General features: G+C 37.1%; 1 protein-coding gene and 1 pseudogene across 1 annotated transcript in view; both read right to left on the reverse strand.

The window, feature by feature from the left end:
- The window catches only part of TNFSF13B (TNF superfamily member 13b), a 54,597-nt gene that overhangs the window by 17,000 nt on the left and 23,696 nt on the right, over positions 1–13,901 (reverse strand). The window contains exon 4 of the mRNA XM_053564115.1: positions 6,246–6,302. Within this exon, the coding sequence (XP_053420090.1) occupies positions 6,246–6,302 (57 nt within the window). The remainder of the gene's footprint in view (positions 1–6,245; positions 6,303–13,901) is intronic.
- LOC128566577 (serine-rich coiled-coil domain-containing protein 2-like) lies at positions 10,232–13,895 on the reverse strand (annotated as a pseudogene).

Raw genomic sequence — 13,901 nt, forward strand, 5'->3', positions numbered from 1 at the left:
AGCAAACATCACCCTGATCCCAAACCAGGAAAGGACCCAACTAAACAGGAAGACTATAGACTAATTTCACTAATGAATATTTATGTGAAAGTACTCAATAAAACATTAGCCAATAGATTACAGCCACACATTAAACAAATTATACAACATGATCAAGTAGGCTTCATCCCAGTAATTCAAGGCCAGTTTAACATAAGCAAATCCATAAATGTAATTCAGCATATCAATAGAAGAAAACATTAATACATTCCTTTTGGAAAGATGTTTGGAGAACACTTAGAGATCTAAAAATAGATCTGCCATTCAATCCTATAATTCTGCTACTAGGTATATACCCAGAAGACCAAAAATCACATTATAACCAAGATATTTGTACCAGAATGTTATTGCAGCCCAATTCATAATTGCTAAGTCATGGGAAAAGCCCAAGTGCCCTTTGATCCATGAATGGATTAATAAATTGTGGTATATGTACACCATGGAATATTATGCAGCCTTAAAGAAAGATGGAGACTTTACCTCTTTCATGTTTACATGGATGGAGCTGGAACATATTCTTCTTAGTAAAGTATCTCAAGAATGGAAGAAAAAGTATCCAATGTATTCAGCCCTACTATGAAACTAATTTATGGCTTTCATATGAAAGCTATAACCCAGTTATAACCTAAGAATGGGGAAAGGGGGAGAGGGAATGAGGATGGGTGGAGGGAGGGTGATTGGTGGAATTATACCTGAAGTGCATCTTACAAGGGTACATGTGAAACTTAGTAAATGTAGAATATAAATGTCTTAACACAATAACTAAGAAAATGCCAGGAAGGCTATGTTAACCAGTGTGATGAAAATGTGTCAAATGGTCTATAAAACCAGTGTATGGTGCCCCATGATCGCATTAATGTACAGAGCTATGATTTAATAAAAAAAAAAATCAAGAAAACAAAAGCCATATGATCCTCTCAATAGATGCATAAACAGCATTTGATAAAATTCAGTATCCTTTTTTAACAAGAACACTGAAGAAAATAGACATAGGCATCCCATTTCTTAAACTGATTGAAGCCTCTACCACCGACCCATAGCTAATATCTTACTGAATGGAGTAAAACCATTCCTTTTTCCACTTAAAACTGGAATCAGACAAGGATGTCCTCTATCATCACTAGTATTCAACATAGTTTTGGAAGTTCTAGCCAATGCAATCAGGCAAGAGAAAGACATAAAGAGAATCCAAATGGGGGAAGAGGAGGTCAAACTCTCACTCTTTCCTGATGATATGATCTTATATGTAGAGAAACCCAGAGATTCAACCATAAGACTCCTGGAAGTGATCAAGAAATACAGTAATGCCCCAGGGTATAAAATCAATTTCCACAAACCGTAGCCTTTGTATACACTAATAACAGCCAAGTTGAGAAGAAAATCAAGGACACAATTCCCTTAAAAGTAGCTCCAAAGAAAATGAAATACCTATGAATATACCCCAAAAGAAGTGAACAATCTTGTCAAAGAGAATTATGAAAACCCAAGGAGAAAAAAATAGCAGAAGACATTAACGAATGGAAGAACAAGCCATGCTCTTGGCTGAGAAGAATCAACCTTGTTAAAATATCTGTACTTCCCAAAGCAACTTAAATATTCAGTGCAATCCCCATTAAAATGCCAACATTATACTTTGAACAACTAGAAAAAATAGTTCTTCATTTCATATAGAACCAGAAAAAACCTGTATGGCCATGGCAAATTTTAGTAATAAAAACAAAGCCAGACACATCACCCTACCGGACTTCAGGCTATATTACAAGTCCATAGTGATCAAGAGAGCATGGTATTGGCACAAAAACAGAGGCAGAGACATATGGGAACAAATAGAAAACCAAGAGATGAAACAAGTCTCTTATAACCATCTGATCTTTGACAAACCAAATAAAACCATACAGTGGGGGAAATATTCCCCATTCAGTAAATGGTGCAGGGGAAACTGGATAACCACATGTCAAAGACTGAAATTGGACCAGCACCTTTCGCCACTTACAAAAATTGACTGAAGATAGATAGAAGATTTAAATCTAAAACATGAAACAATAAAAAGAAAGAAAGTGAAAGTGTGGATAAAACTCTTGAGGATGTCAGCATGGAGAAAGATTTTATGAAAAAGACTTCAGGGACAATTGAAACAACAACAAATATAAACAAATGAGACTTAAACTGAAAAGGTTTTGTACAGGTAAGGACACAACTATTAAAGCAAATAGCCAACCTTCAGAACGGGAAAAGATATTTGCATGTTATGAATCGGACAAAGGCTTGACAACTAGGATTTCTGGAGAAGTCAAATTAATCAACAAAAGAAGAGCTAGCAATCCCATACGTCATACTGGTCAAGAGGCATGGATAGAACCTTCTCTGAGGAAAACAAACGAATGGCTGACAAATACTTGAAAAAATGCTCAGCATCCCTAATCATCAGAGAAATGCACATCAAAACCACCCTGAGATATCACCAAACCCCAGGAAGATCACACAGTTCCAAAGTTGTAGATGTCGGTGCGGATGTGGAGAGAGGGGAACACCTTTACACTGTTGGTGGGACTGCAAACTCATACAGCTTGGGAGAAGTTGAAAGAAATATGGGGAATCCTCAAAGAACTTACATTAGACCTCCCATTTGATCCCACAATCCCATTACTAGGTGTCTACCCAGAAGGAAAAAACATCATTTTATCATAAAGATATTTGCACCAGAATTGTTTAGCATGACTCAATTTACAATTGCCAAGATGTGGAAACAACCCAAACGCCCCATCAACCCAGGAATTGGTCAACAAACTGTGGCATATGTGTATCATGGAATACTATATGATTTAAGAAAAGATGATGACTTTACATCTTTTGTATTAACCTGGATGGGGTTGAAACACATTCTTAGTAAAGCATCATAAGAATGGGAAAGCAATATCTAATGAACACAATACCAATATAAAGTCAGGAGATGAACTAATACATACCCACATAGGAGAAAAACTCAATTCAATTCAAGTTTTGGGGAGGAAGTCTGAGAGAGGGGGGTGAGGGGATGAGGGGAGGGGATTGGTTTGCTTCTACTTAATAGGCACAATGCAAGGGTATATGGCACACTTTTGGGGTATAGAACACAACTACAAGAGAGACCCTACCTACCAAATGCAAATATTGTAACCTAGTTGTTTGTACCCTCACATTAAACTGTAATAATAAATGAATAAGTAAATAAATAAATAAAATTACATAACTAAAAAAAAAAGAAAGCTAATTAAGAGGTACTGCTTTTCATGTAATATTCTTTTATTGCTGGTGACAGTTTGATGTTTTATAATCTCTATATAACCACTTGGCAATAATTGTAAAAATTCAAACTCTACCCCCCACACATGCTGACATATGAGGAATTATGAATGTATGCCTTTATTTTTTGAAACACTGTCATTGCAAAAGATTGTCACCACGAAGTTTCTTGGTAGGTGACTGATTAAATAAACTATATTCACACAGTGCAATACTATACAACTTTTTAAAATAATGAGGAACTCCTGTGCAGACATCAAAATACAACATACACTGTTAAAGAAAGCAGGTCATAATCTTGTTTTCAAATCTTATGTATTTCAAGTATGGTATGTTAGCTTTAGTTTAAGAAAGGGGGAAATGAGAACTACATTGTAATATGTTTGTGTTTACATAGAATCCTGAATTCTACATAAGAAACTTGAATGTGGTAGGAGTGATTGGGGTGGGAAGGGGGCAGGAGTTTTCAATCCGCACTTTTTGTGCTTTTTTAATTTGTTTGCAACATGTAAATGTACTACATATACAAAAGTTAAAATTAAAAAAAAAAACAAACCAACAGGAAAGACCTGAGTCCATACCCTAACAGGTTCCTGTTGCCTTTTACTATTGATATTTTGTATAGCTCACGGTTGCCCTCACTGCCTGGTCAAAAACACAGGGCAGAGCAATGATGGAAATTCCAAATATCAGATGAACATAGCCCCTCTCCCATGAACCTCCATCCTCTGAAACATGTATCATGATTCAGTTCAGGACCTAGCACTACATATCATGCAACAAGATGATAATTTATTTTATAGTATAATGTGCCAATATATTATCATCTTCCACAAAAGGCTCCTTATAGACTTGTGTACGTAAAAGTGTTTTATTCAGTACAACCTTTCTTATCAAAATGAAATCTACCACTTCCTCCCTGCTAAAATGTCTGTGCACATTAATATTTCTGTACTACTCAAGAGGTTCTCCTGCATTGCAAGGCCAACTCGTATCTCCCAACCGTGCCAGCAGTGCAGGTCAGCCCCTGTGCCTCAGTGGGAAGCAGTGACCACTCCTGGGAGAGCCCAACACACTGTACAGCTGGGCACTCATAGCAGCTGAGAATAGCAGCTGCATCATTTTGTGTGATTTTACAGCATTTTACTTTTTGCCAGATGCATAAAATAAATCTTATATTTAGTCCTTAAGAGCTTCTTCTGGATTTATTTTATTTCTGAGGAAATAGTTTGCTTCCTATTAAATGTTGCAATCATGATTTTTGGAAGATGCAGAGCAATAAATAACAATTGATTTTTGAATAGTTCGGTATGTGTTCATTTAGGGTAGTCACAGAGAAAAATACAGATGCAAATAGCACTCCAGGGAAACATTACCGAGGCATTTGCCTCATCATCTGTGATTTGCTTGACTCATTCCTGATAGCCTAACTTAACCTCTTGACACCCTTGAACTCCTTTGTGTGGGTCATGACCCCAAATTCCCCCATCCCTGCCTGCTCTGCTGTTCCCCTCCACAGCATTTCATTGCACTTTCTACACTTTGCTCGTTCATTTGAAGGTGTTTTTTTTGTTTTCTCCTCATGAAAAGGTAAGTTTCATCAAAATAGGAAAAGGTGCAGATGATCCCAGACTTGTGATGGTTTGATTGCCAAATTTTTGACTTTATGGTGGTGTGAAAGCCACACACACTCAGGAGAAGCTGTACTATAGCACAATGTTTGAAACATTGCATGAGACCATCAATGCTGTATTATAAAGTAGGCCTTGTGTCAGATGATTTGGGCCAGCTAATAAAGTGTGCTGTGCACATTGAGGCTATGCCGGGATTGGCTGTGATGCTCAGAAGGTTAGGCCTATCAATGCATGTTCAACCTAGGTGATGTTTTCAGTGTAGGATGAGGAGCACCTGGACATGTTTTATTTTCTGCTATCCAGTGCTCACGCAGCATTTGAGATATTGCATGTTAATTAATACATGTAAAATAAATAAATGAATGTCTGAGTGAAAGAATGAATGGTTCTTTTCTAGTACATTTTGTTCACCAGTTATCTTCAATAAACAGCTATAGAGAAACATTTCCCAAAATAGTATTTTGCTATCAGGAATATGTTGAGACATGCTGGAGTGGCATAGTCACATGAACTTGTGAAAACTTGGTGAAATGAAGTTTTTAACAGTGTCTTTTAGAGGTGGACGTCTCAGATTAACACTTGGTTAATGGGCCTCGTGACTGTGATTTTGTGTTTCCAAATTTATTTGACAGGCAAAGTCATATTTCACGGGCCATTTCTCTGGATGAGTAGTCTGGGTGATATATTTGGGAAATGGCCTTAAAAGTTTATTCTCCATGAGCCTGGTTTCAGGTCATTATTACAGAAAATGCTGTTTGTCTATAATTAAAGCTATGAAGAAAGCATCAAATAACTGAAAACTTTAAAACATTCTACCTCTGTAAGTAAATGGTAAATTATGAATCATTAATTTGACATTGGCTAGTTAGCAAAATAATCATTTTTTATGATCTGTTCACAGTTTCCTCTTCACCCTGTTATGATTTTTACAACTGAAAAATAACAGGAGAATTAATATTTGTGAAGATGGTCTTCAATTATTCTAGAAAATAAAATGATTTCTAAAGAAAAAAATTAAGTTTGATTTAGAATTGATTTTATTTTGTTGCATGCCAATTATTCAAAATGTCTAAATATTAGTGCTTATACGGTCATTCTGATTATTAAATTATTACTTTACTCTGAATATTTATTCCTTTGTTATTTTGAATAAATTTGTTGTGTTACACTAATGTTTTGTGAGGCAGTTGACTGGAGATGCAGTTCAAACGCCATCTTTAGAAATGAAGCTTCAGACATTTGAAGCTGAAAAAGTTCTAACTAGACAAAGTGTTGGGGCTGTTTCAATACCTTTCTGTATAGTGGGTGTGTCACCATCTGCAATCAGTTGCAAGCAGTCTTGAGTGGCTGAAAAACAAAAATATATCATTTTATGTACTTAAGTAAAAATAGGAAAGGAACTAGATGACAGAAAACACAAAACTACCAACCCATTCATCCAGAAACACTAAATCAATCTGACTTTTACCATTGCTTGTGTGGTATTATTCTGAAGTTGATTTGCCCATTGATTTTATATATATGCTTAAAATTCATGCATGTTAGAAAACATGTGCTGTTGAATATAGTAAGCATATCATCTGTACCTTTCTTTTTTATTTAGTAATTCCCACATGGAAGGGATTTGAGGAAATCATCTTTTTCCTACCAATGACGTGTGCTAGTGTTATGAACTGCTTTGCCTGCCTGCTACAAGGTTTCCATTTTGGTGACATGATTGCTACTCAGAAATCTTATTTATTTTTTTTTTTAGTGGAATAACGTTTATTTGATGTGTGATATGTCATCTTATTTAAAACTAGTTTGATTTCTTAAGTTAGGTCTTACACTATGAGGAAAGTTATTAATTTGTCAAATCATGAGATTGCTATATTAAGAATGTTCTCGACATTTGTTTTTAGATAATATATTAGTATACTTTTTTTATTGTTGGGGATTCATTGGGGGTATGAGATGTGTCTCAGTGTGTGACTCCTCTGTACATTTTAACCTAATTTGTTTTGCAACAAATCAGAGCATTAAAAGCTCTATGTGGCAGTATAGAAAACAAGTTTTACCATTTGATATTCAAGTCTACCAAATGCATGAAACAGTTAAACTTACAGATCATTTTAAAACAATTTATTATTTTAAAAAATCTAACTTTTTAGCTGAGTGTTGTGGTGGGCGCCTGTAGTCCCAGCTACTCAGGAGGCTGAGGCAAGAGAATCGCCTAAGCCCAGGAGTTGGAAGTTGCTGTGAGCTGTGTGAGGCCACGGCACTCTACCTAGGGCGATAAGGTGAGACTCTGTCTCTACCAAAAAAAAAAAAATCTAACTTTAAATAATGACTTAATGCTACTGAAAATATTACCCTTAACACTACCAAAAGTGAAAATAATTGCTGACATTTCTTGAGCAGATGTCAATACAGGCAGTGTACTGAGGCTGAACACACACACTGCCCCCTTGTCCCCACAAGAATCCTAAATATTGGGTGTTGGAAACTAAGGCTTAGCAAATGTAGTTTGTCCAGGACCTCAGGGACAGGATGTGACAAGACCGGATTTTAAACCCTGCTTACTTCACTCTGGAGCCAAAGTCAGGCTTTCTGTTAAAATATTTTGGACCAGTGAGGGAAAGAGAGATAGAATATCTCTTTAAAATAAAATGGGAGACACCCATGAAACAGTTTAATTCATAAAGCTATTCAATTCACATGACCTACTACATATTACATGTGGAATATGCCAGGGAGTATTCAAGGGGAATCAATAGCAATTGTATTAAACAGAAATGCTTTAAGATAAAAGCAAATTAAATACACTTTCTGTTGAATCCATTGTGGGGGGTGGGAGGGAGGTTGTAAATATCTGTGAAAAACATGGAACACCAATCTAAACTTGCATGTTTTAAAAGTTTACGTACAAATCCTTTATAGGCATAAAGCTTTCCTGGCAGAATTTTTAATGTTCATCTGGTCATTTTGATCGGAGCAGAGCATTTTGGTCTACTCTGCATATTTTTTTTTACTGATCTTCTAAAACAAATTCAGCCCTGCTTATGCCCCGGGGGAGATAATGACCATGGGCGCAGCTACTATGGGATACCCTCTCCCACTAGGAGAAAGGAAAAAACATCATAACAGGAAGAGTCACTGTGGGTGAGGACAGCCTGAAAACAAGGAATTGCAAAGCAGCCAAAGCACAAATGGCACAGTACCTACAGCAGCCATGTTAAACCTATTTTAAAAGTGTTCCTATTTCCCTCACAAATCCTTCTTAATTAATTACTATTCACAAGACACCATGTTATGTGAGAAATACAAGGGTCAATCTGAGCATTAAAAGCTCTAATCCAAGGAGGTAATGGTTATGTGAACCAGTTTGATTTAAGCCTTCCACATTGTATACCAAATGATCACATTGTACCCCATAAAGGTATACAGTTATGATCTAATAAAAATTAAATTTAAAAAATAATCTTTTCTCCATGTCAAGAGAGGGAAGGAGGTTGATGAGTCAAATTACTTCCAAACTTTACATCTTTCCTTTTTTGCTTATATGTATATTATAAAGATTAAATGAGGTAATGCATGAGAAATACTTAGCACTATCTATGGTATATATGTAGTATAGACATGGTAAGTCTTGGCTATTATTAGTAGTTGTAGTAGTGTTAACCTAATGAAAGGCTGCTGTGAGAGCATGTGGCCCAAGTAAAGCTGGTAATGGCCAAAGAAATACTAGAATACACGACTTCCTATTTCAAATAACCCTTTCCCTGACTGTTCTTCCCAATAGTTCAGTAGGAGAATATTATGGTTTGAATGTTTGTATCTCCCCAAATTCATATGCTCAGACCTAATCCCCAAGGTTAACAGTATTAGGAGGTAGGGCTTTGGGTTATGAGAGCAGAGCCCTCAGCATGGGATCTGTATGGCCCCCAGAGAGCCAGTGTGCCCTTTCTGCCACGTGAGAACATAGCAAGAAGTTACCACCTATGAACCAGGAAGCAGGTCCTTACCAGACACATCTTGGTCTTGGACTTTACAGCCCCCTGAACTATGAGAAACAAATTTTTATTTATAAGCCACCCAGTCTATGGTGTTTTGTTATAACAGCCTGAATGGACTAAACCAGAGACTTAAATATTCCATTTAGTCAGAAAAAGGTTTACCTAATGAGTGATGACTTGACACTACCCAACTGATAGGAAAATTCTGCAGCCCAATTAAACCCTAGTCACAACCTACACATTGAAAAGCAATGGCCTGTTCTACCTTGTAGTAGCAGAAATCCAACCTTCAGAAGAAAATGAGCTTTGGAGAGAAAAGTTTATTTCAAAAACTGCTCTTGAGAGGAGAAAATGGAATATCAAATTCACAGTTCAGTAACAGTGTTTAGATTACACTCACTGAAGCTCATACTAGTCATCCATTGGTCTATTCCATAATTTCTGAATATATATACATATATATATTTCTGATGATGATATACTATGTGTAAAACACTGATAATCTTACTAAAATACCTCATTGCATCATAAGAAAATTTACTCATAAGAATAAGCTTTATGTAAAATATTTCTAAAAACAAAATATTATACTGATGTTAAAAATAGTTTTCAAAAATAAAAATTCCTAAAATAAGAATAAGGGCAAAAATAATTTTCTATTGGTCAATATTTGATATGCTAAAATTCAACAATTCACAACTAGACTAGCATTTAAGTATTTTCTTTTCTTTTCTTTTTTTTTTCCATTAAAAGCCTAATCTCCTTTATTCATCACAAAGCTTTTGCATAGACCTTTTAAATACACAAACACTGGCCAGAACTCTGCTTACCAGACCATCATCTTCCATTATCACTGCATCTTTAAAATAGTAGCCATATTCTACTATGGAGACAGGAGGGACAGTGAAAAGAGGTGAAGTTCTAACAACCACAATAAACACAGACCTTAACAGGACTAAACCAGCAAAGCACATGTCTTGCCTGCTAAGTAGAATATTATGCATTTTCTAATCTGCAGACAGATGGATGACATGATTAGAGCCTATGGCAGGCCTTTTTAATGGGTCAGCAAACTTTTATGTTTACCTGAGACAAGTATGTTCAAATGGCATGTACTTCAACCAGGATATAAAATGGAAGAGCCAAACTAGTAGAAGCTTCCACATTTTAATTTTAAGATTTGCAGGCTTTTCATGGAACCTCCACCTTTGTAGCAAACTGCACATAAAGCTATTACAGAATAGTTTTTTAAAAACCAATTGGTAGGTGATGGCTACATACTTAATGTACCTTTGGTTTAGGAAGACGAGAATATCGATTAGAGGCCAAACAGTCTCCAGAATGCAAACTGCCATTCGAAGTCTGCATTTCTTTTCATTGTGTTAGTGGCCTTGGGATACTTGTCTTGGCCTGGAAGCTTTGAGGCTCGAGTTGGGGGCTGCTTATTTGTTTTTGTTTGAAAGAGCCTGAAGGAAGACGGAGCTTCGTTGCTTTCAGATTTGGATTATTTGCAAGATTTGTTTGACTAGATATTGGCTGAAGTTTTGTCGAATTACATGTTGTGACTATCGGTGACTTCTTACAAGTGGGAGTCCTACTTGGAGATGATTCAGAAACTGGAGGAGGTACCAAAGAATTCAAGATGGATGGCTTTTTTTTTTTTTTTATTGTTGGGGATTCATTGAGGGTACAATAAGCCAGTTACACTGATTGCAATTGTTAGGTAAAGTCCCTCTTGCAATCATGTCTTGCCCCCATAAAGTGTGACACACACTAAGGCCCCACCCTCCTCCCTCCATCCCTCTTTCTGCTTCCCCCCCATAAACTTAATTGTCATTAATTGTCCTCATATCAAGATTGAGTACATAGGATTCATGCTTCTCCATTTTTGTGATGCTTTACTAAGAATAATGTCTTCCACTTCCATCCAGGTTAATACGAAGGATGTAAAGTCTCCATTTTTTTTAATAGCTGAATAGTATTCCATGGTATACATATACCACAGCTTGTTAATCCATTCCTGGGTTGGTGGGCATTTAGTCTGTTTCCACATTTTGGCAATGGTAAATTGAGCTGCAATAAACAGTCTAGTACAAGTGTCCTTATGATAAAAGGATTTTTTTCCTTCTGGGTAGATGCCCAGTAATGGGATTGCAGGATCGAATGGGAGGTCTAGGTTGAGTGCTTTGAGGTTGGATGGCTTTAAAAGCTGCAAGGACTTGGGCTGAGATGAATAGCCCACTGGCAGAGACTGATTTCTTCCAACTCTCTTAACCTGGTCCACTGTACTTGACTGCGAAGGTGTCTGAAGGGAAGTAGGTACAAACTGCATGTCATTTATTTGATTATTTGCCAAATGATAAGGCTCTTGAGCACCCACAGTCATGTTCAAGTTCCTTCAGAACATGTACTTTTAGCCATATCCATCGAGAATTTTGGGCTTAACGAAAATGGCTGGTCTTCTAAACCATAATTGCTTTCTTCTTGCAAGCCGTGTTTCTTCTTTCGTCCATAAGAGCAATGCCCTGACGCACGCCCTGGGTTGTGCATTCACTGTGGGCCTCGATAGGTTGCGGCTTTATTAGTTTTCCCAGGATAGTCTGTGGGTCTGGGAAGGCTGCCGGAAGGCTGTAGTACTTGAAGAGGAATTCTTCTCCAGGGTGTTTGGGTATATTTATCAGCACGCCTGTATTTTTCCTCTTTAGATTTTTGGTAGTGTTATACTGAGTTGCAAGCTGATGTTCTAATAGTTTAATCCTTTCATCTTTTCTCTTTATTTCTTCTTTAAGTTGTTTTATTTCATTTAATAAATCTTCATTCTTATATATTTGGTCACCATCTTCTGGTTCTGGACTAGGATGGCAATGATAGTTGAACATCATGCAATAAACCACTTCCATCATGTTGATGCAAGAGACGTTTCAGTTTGAGTAACTGAGTTTTTACAGCAGTGCAATCCTGTGTCAGAGGGTCATCTCATCCAGTATCACTGTATTTTCTGGTACATCTACAAACATCTTCTGAGCTTAGAAAAAAGGGGTCCCTCCATAGCTTTCAAAATGACCCATGGGAGATTCTCCATATGGAGAGCCTCTACTCAAGTCACTTTTTCCACAGTGATGATAGTGATCGGGATGGCTGAGGTGGTAATGTTCCTGTCCACTCCACCTCTGGGGTGGCCTTTTCCAAAATCCTTCCTGGGACTGCCGAACATTTCTGTCTGGTTGGTCAAAGTGGTTCATTTTGTCACACTCCACATTTTCAAGATGTGTATCCTCAGGCAGATCCACATCAAGCATAAGGTCATCATCTTCAAGGTCACATGATTCAAGATTATTCAGAATATCTATGCTGTTCATTTCAGAAGACTCATAGCTCCCGACCAGATGGACATTTCCAATAGGTTCCAAGCCCTCTTCATCCCACATGTATATTCCATCAGAACTATCAGAGGGAGAGAGTTGAAGCGAAGAACTAGTCTGTGTCTGGTTATTCCCAGAAGGATGTTTCATACATTCACTCCTGTCAGAGACCCTTATATCAATCCATTCATTGGTTTTACTGAAGGATTTTTCATTTTCCTTGGAAACATCAAATAGATCCTGTGGTGGTACATTTTCATGTTTTTCTTCTTTGAGAGAAATTTCTTCTGGAGTTATTCTTGTTCTGTTGGAGTCTTCTATGTCTATAAAATCATCACTAAAGTCTTTGTGACAAAGACGACAAAGAAATGTCATCCACATCATCACTCAGGTACCTAATTTTAGCATCATGTTTCACTGTCTGGTCATTTTCTGTTCTAAAATTCTCATTTTCAATTAGTTCTTGGTCCTTATTAGTAGCTTTGTCCTTAGCCAAAACTGTAGCATCTTCCTCTATACATGTATCAGCAGGTGAATTTTTATTTCCATCAACTGTGATAGTCCCAGAAAATGGAGGTCGGTTGGATTTCAAGAGAGAAGGATGAACCATTCTGTAACCTAAAGTGGAAGTTACACCTGGGCCATTTGGTAAAGCCAGCTTCTTTCCACCAGCAGCATAAGGCCTATTAAATCTATACCCCAAATGTTCATTCCCATTGAGTACTTCTGACTGTCGGGAATTTCTTGTTAGCATGCTTGACCGTAGAGGCACTCTAATGGATAGCTGTTGGTTCTGATAAGGCTTTGTTATGTCTACAGCTCTATTAAAGGAATGTGATCTGGTTATAGATGAAGGTGGAAGGAATGAATTCGGAATGGAATGTGAAAAACTTTGTGGCCTTACCATTTTTCCGCAACTAATAGATTTAATATTGTCTGGGGATTGTGCTAAGCTTTCTCCAGAACTGCTTCTGGTGGCACTGGAGTTTGCTCTGGGCTGTTGCATGCCACCAGCTGATCGGTTTCCATAAAATCCATTCAATTGCGATTTTGGAGCACTGACTGAAGAATATGAAGTCCTTCCTAATAACGTGCCTTTGGTGAATTTACCCAAATTAGATGGTCCAGAAAAAGACTTTTGGTTTAACTCTTCTCTTGATGACACAAACATAGTGGATGGCTTTGCTAACTTTGATGTGAGTAAAGAAACACTTTTCAAACCCCCCTTTATCCCATTTTTATCAAACATTCCTTGAGTAGAAGCATATTTATCATGTGAATTCTGAGTATTGCTGGGCTCTTTAGCACCTTGTGCACGAAGTTGGTATTTATTTGTTTTTCTCCAATTAAATGAATGGGATGATGGACAATCAGAGCCATTATTTTTGATGTAACTTTTGACATTACTATTCTTGGAAATTCCTAATAAATTAACAGGTGTCCCATTTGGCATTGATTGCAATGTACTTCTGACAGATTTTGTTCCATACTCTGGCAACTTGGAACCCCAAAATGTCTTGATTTGTGTTTTTTCTTCCATGAGCTATAGGGTACATTTGTTCTTAAAACTGGACAGAATCGTGAGGAGG

This window comes from Nycticebus coucang, chromosome 15 (genome assembly GCF_027406575.1).
Source record: "Nycticebus coucang isolate mNycCou1 chromosome 15, mNycCou1.pri, whole genome shotgun sequence".
NCBI classification, from domain to species: Eukaryota; Metazoa; Chordata; class Mammalia; order Primates; family Lorisidae; genus Nycticebus; species Nycticebus coucang.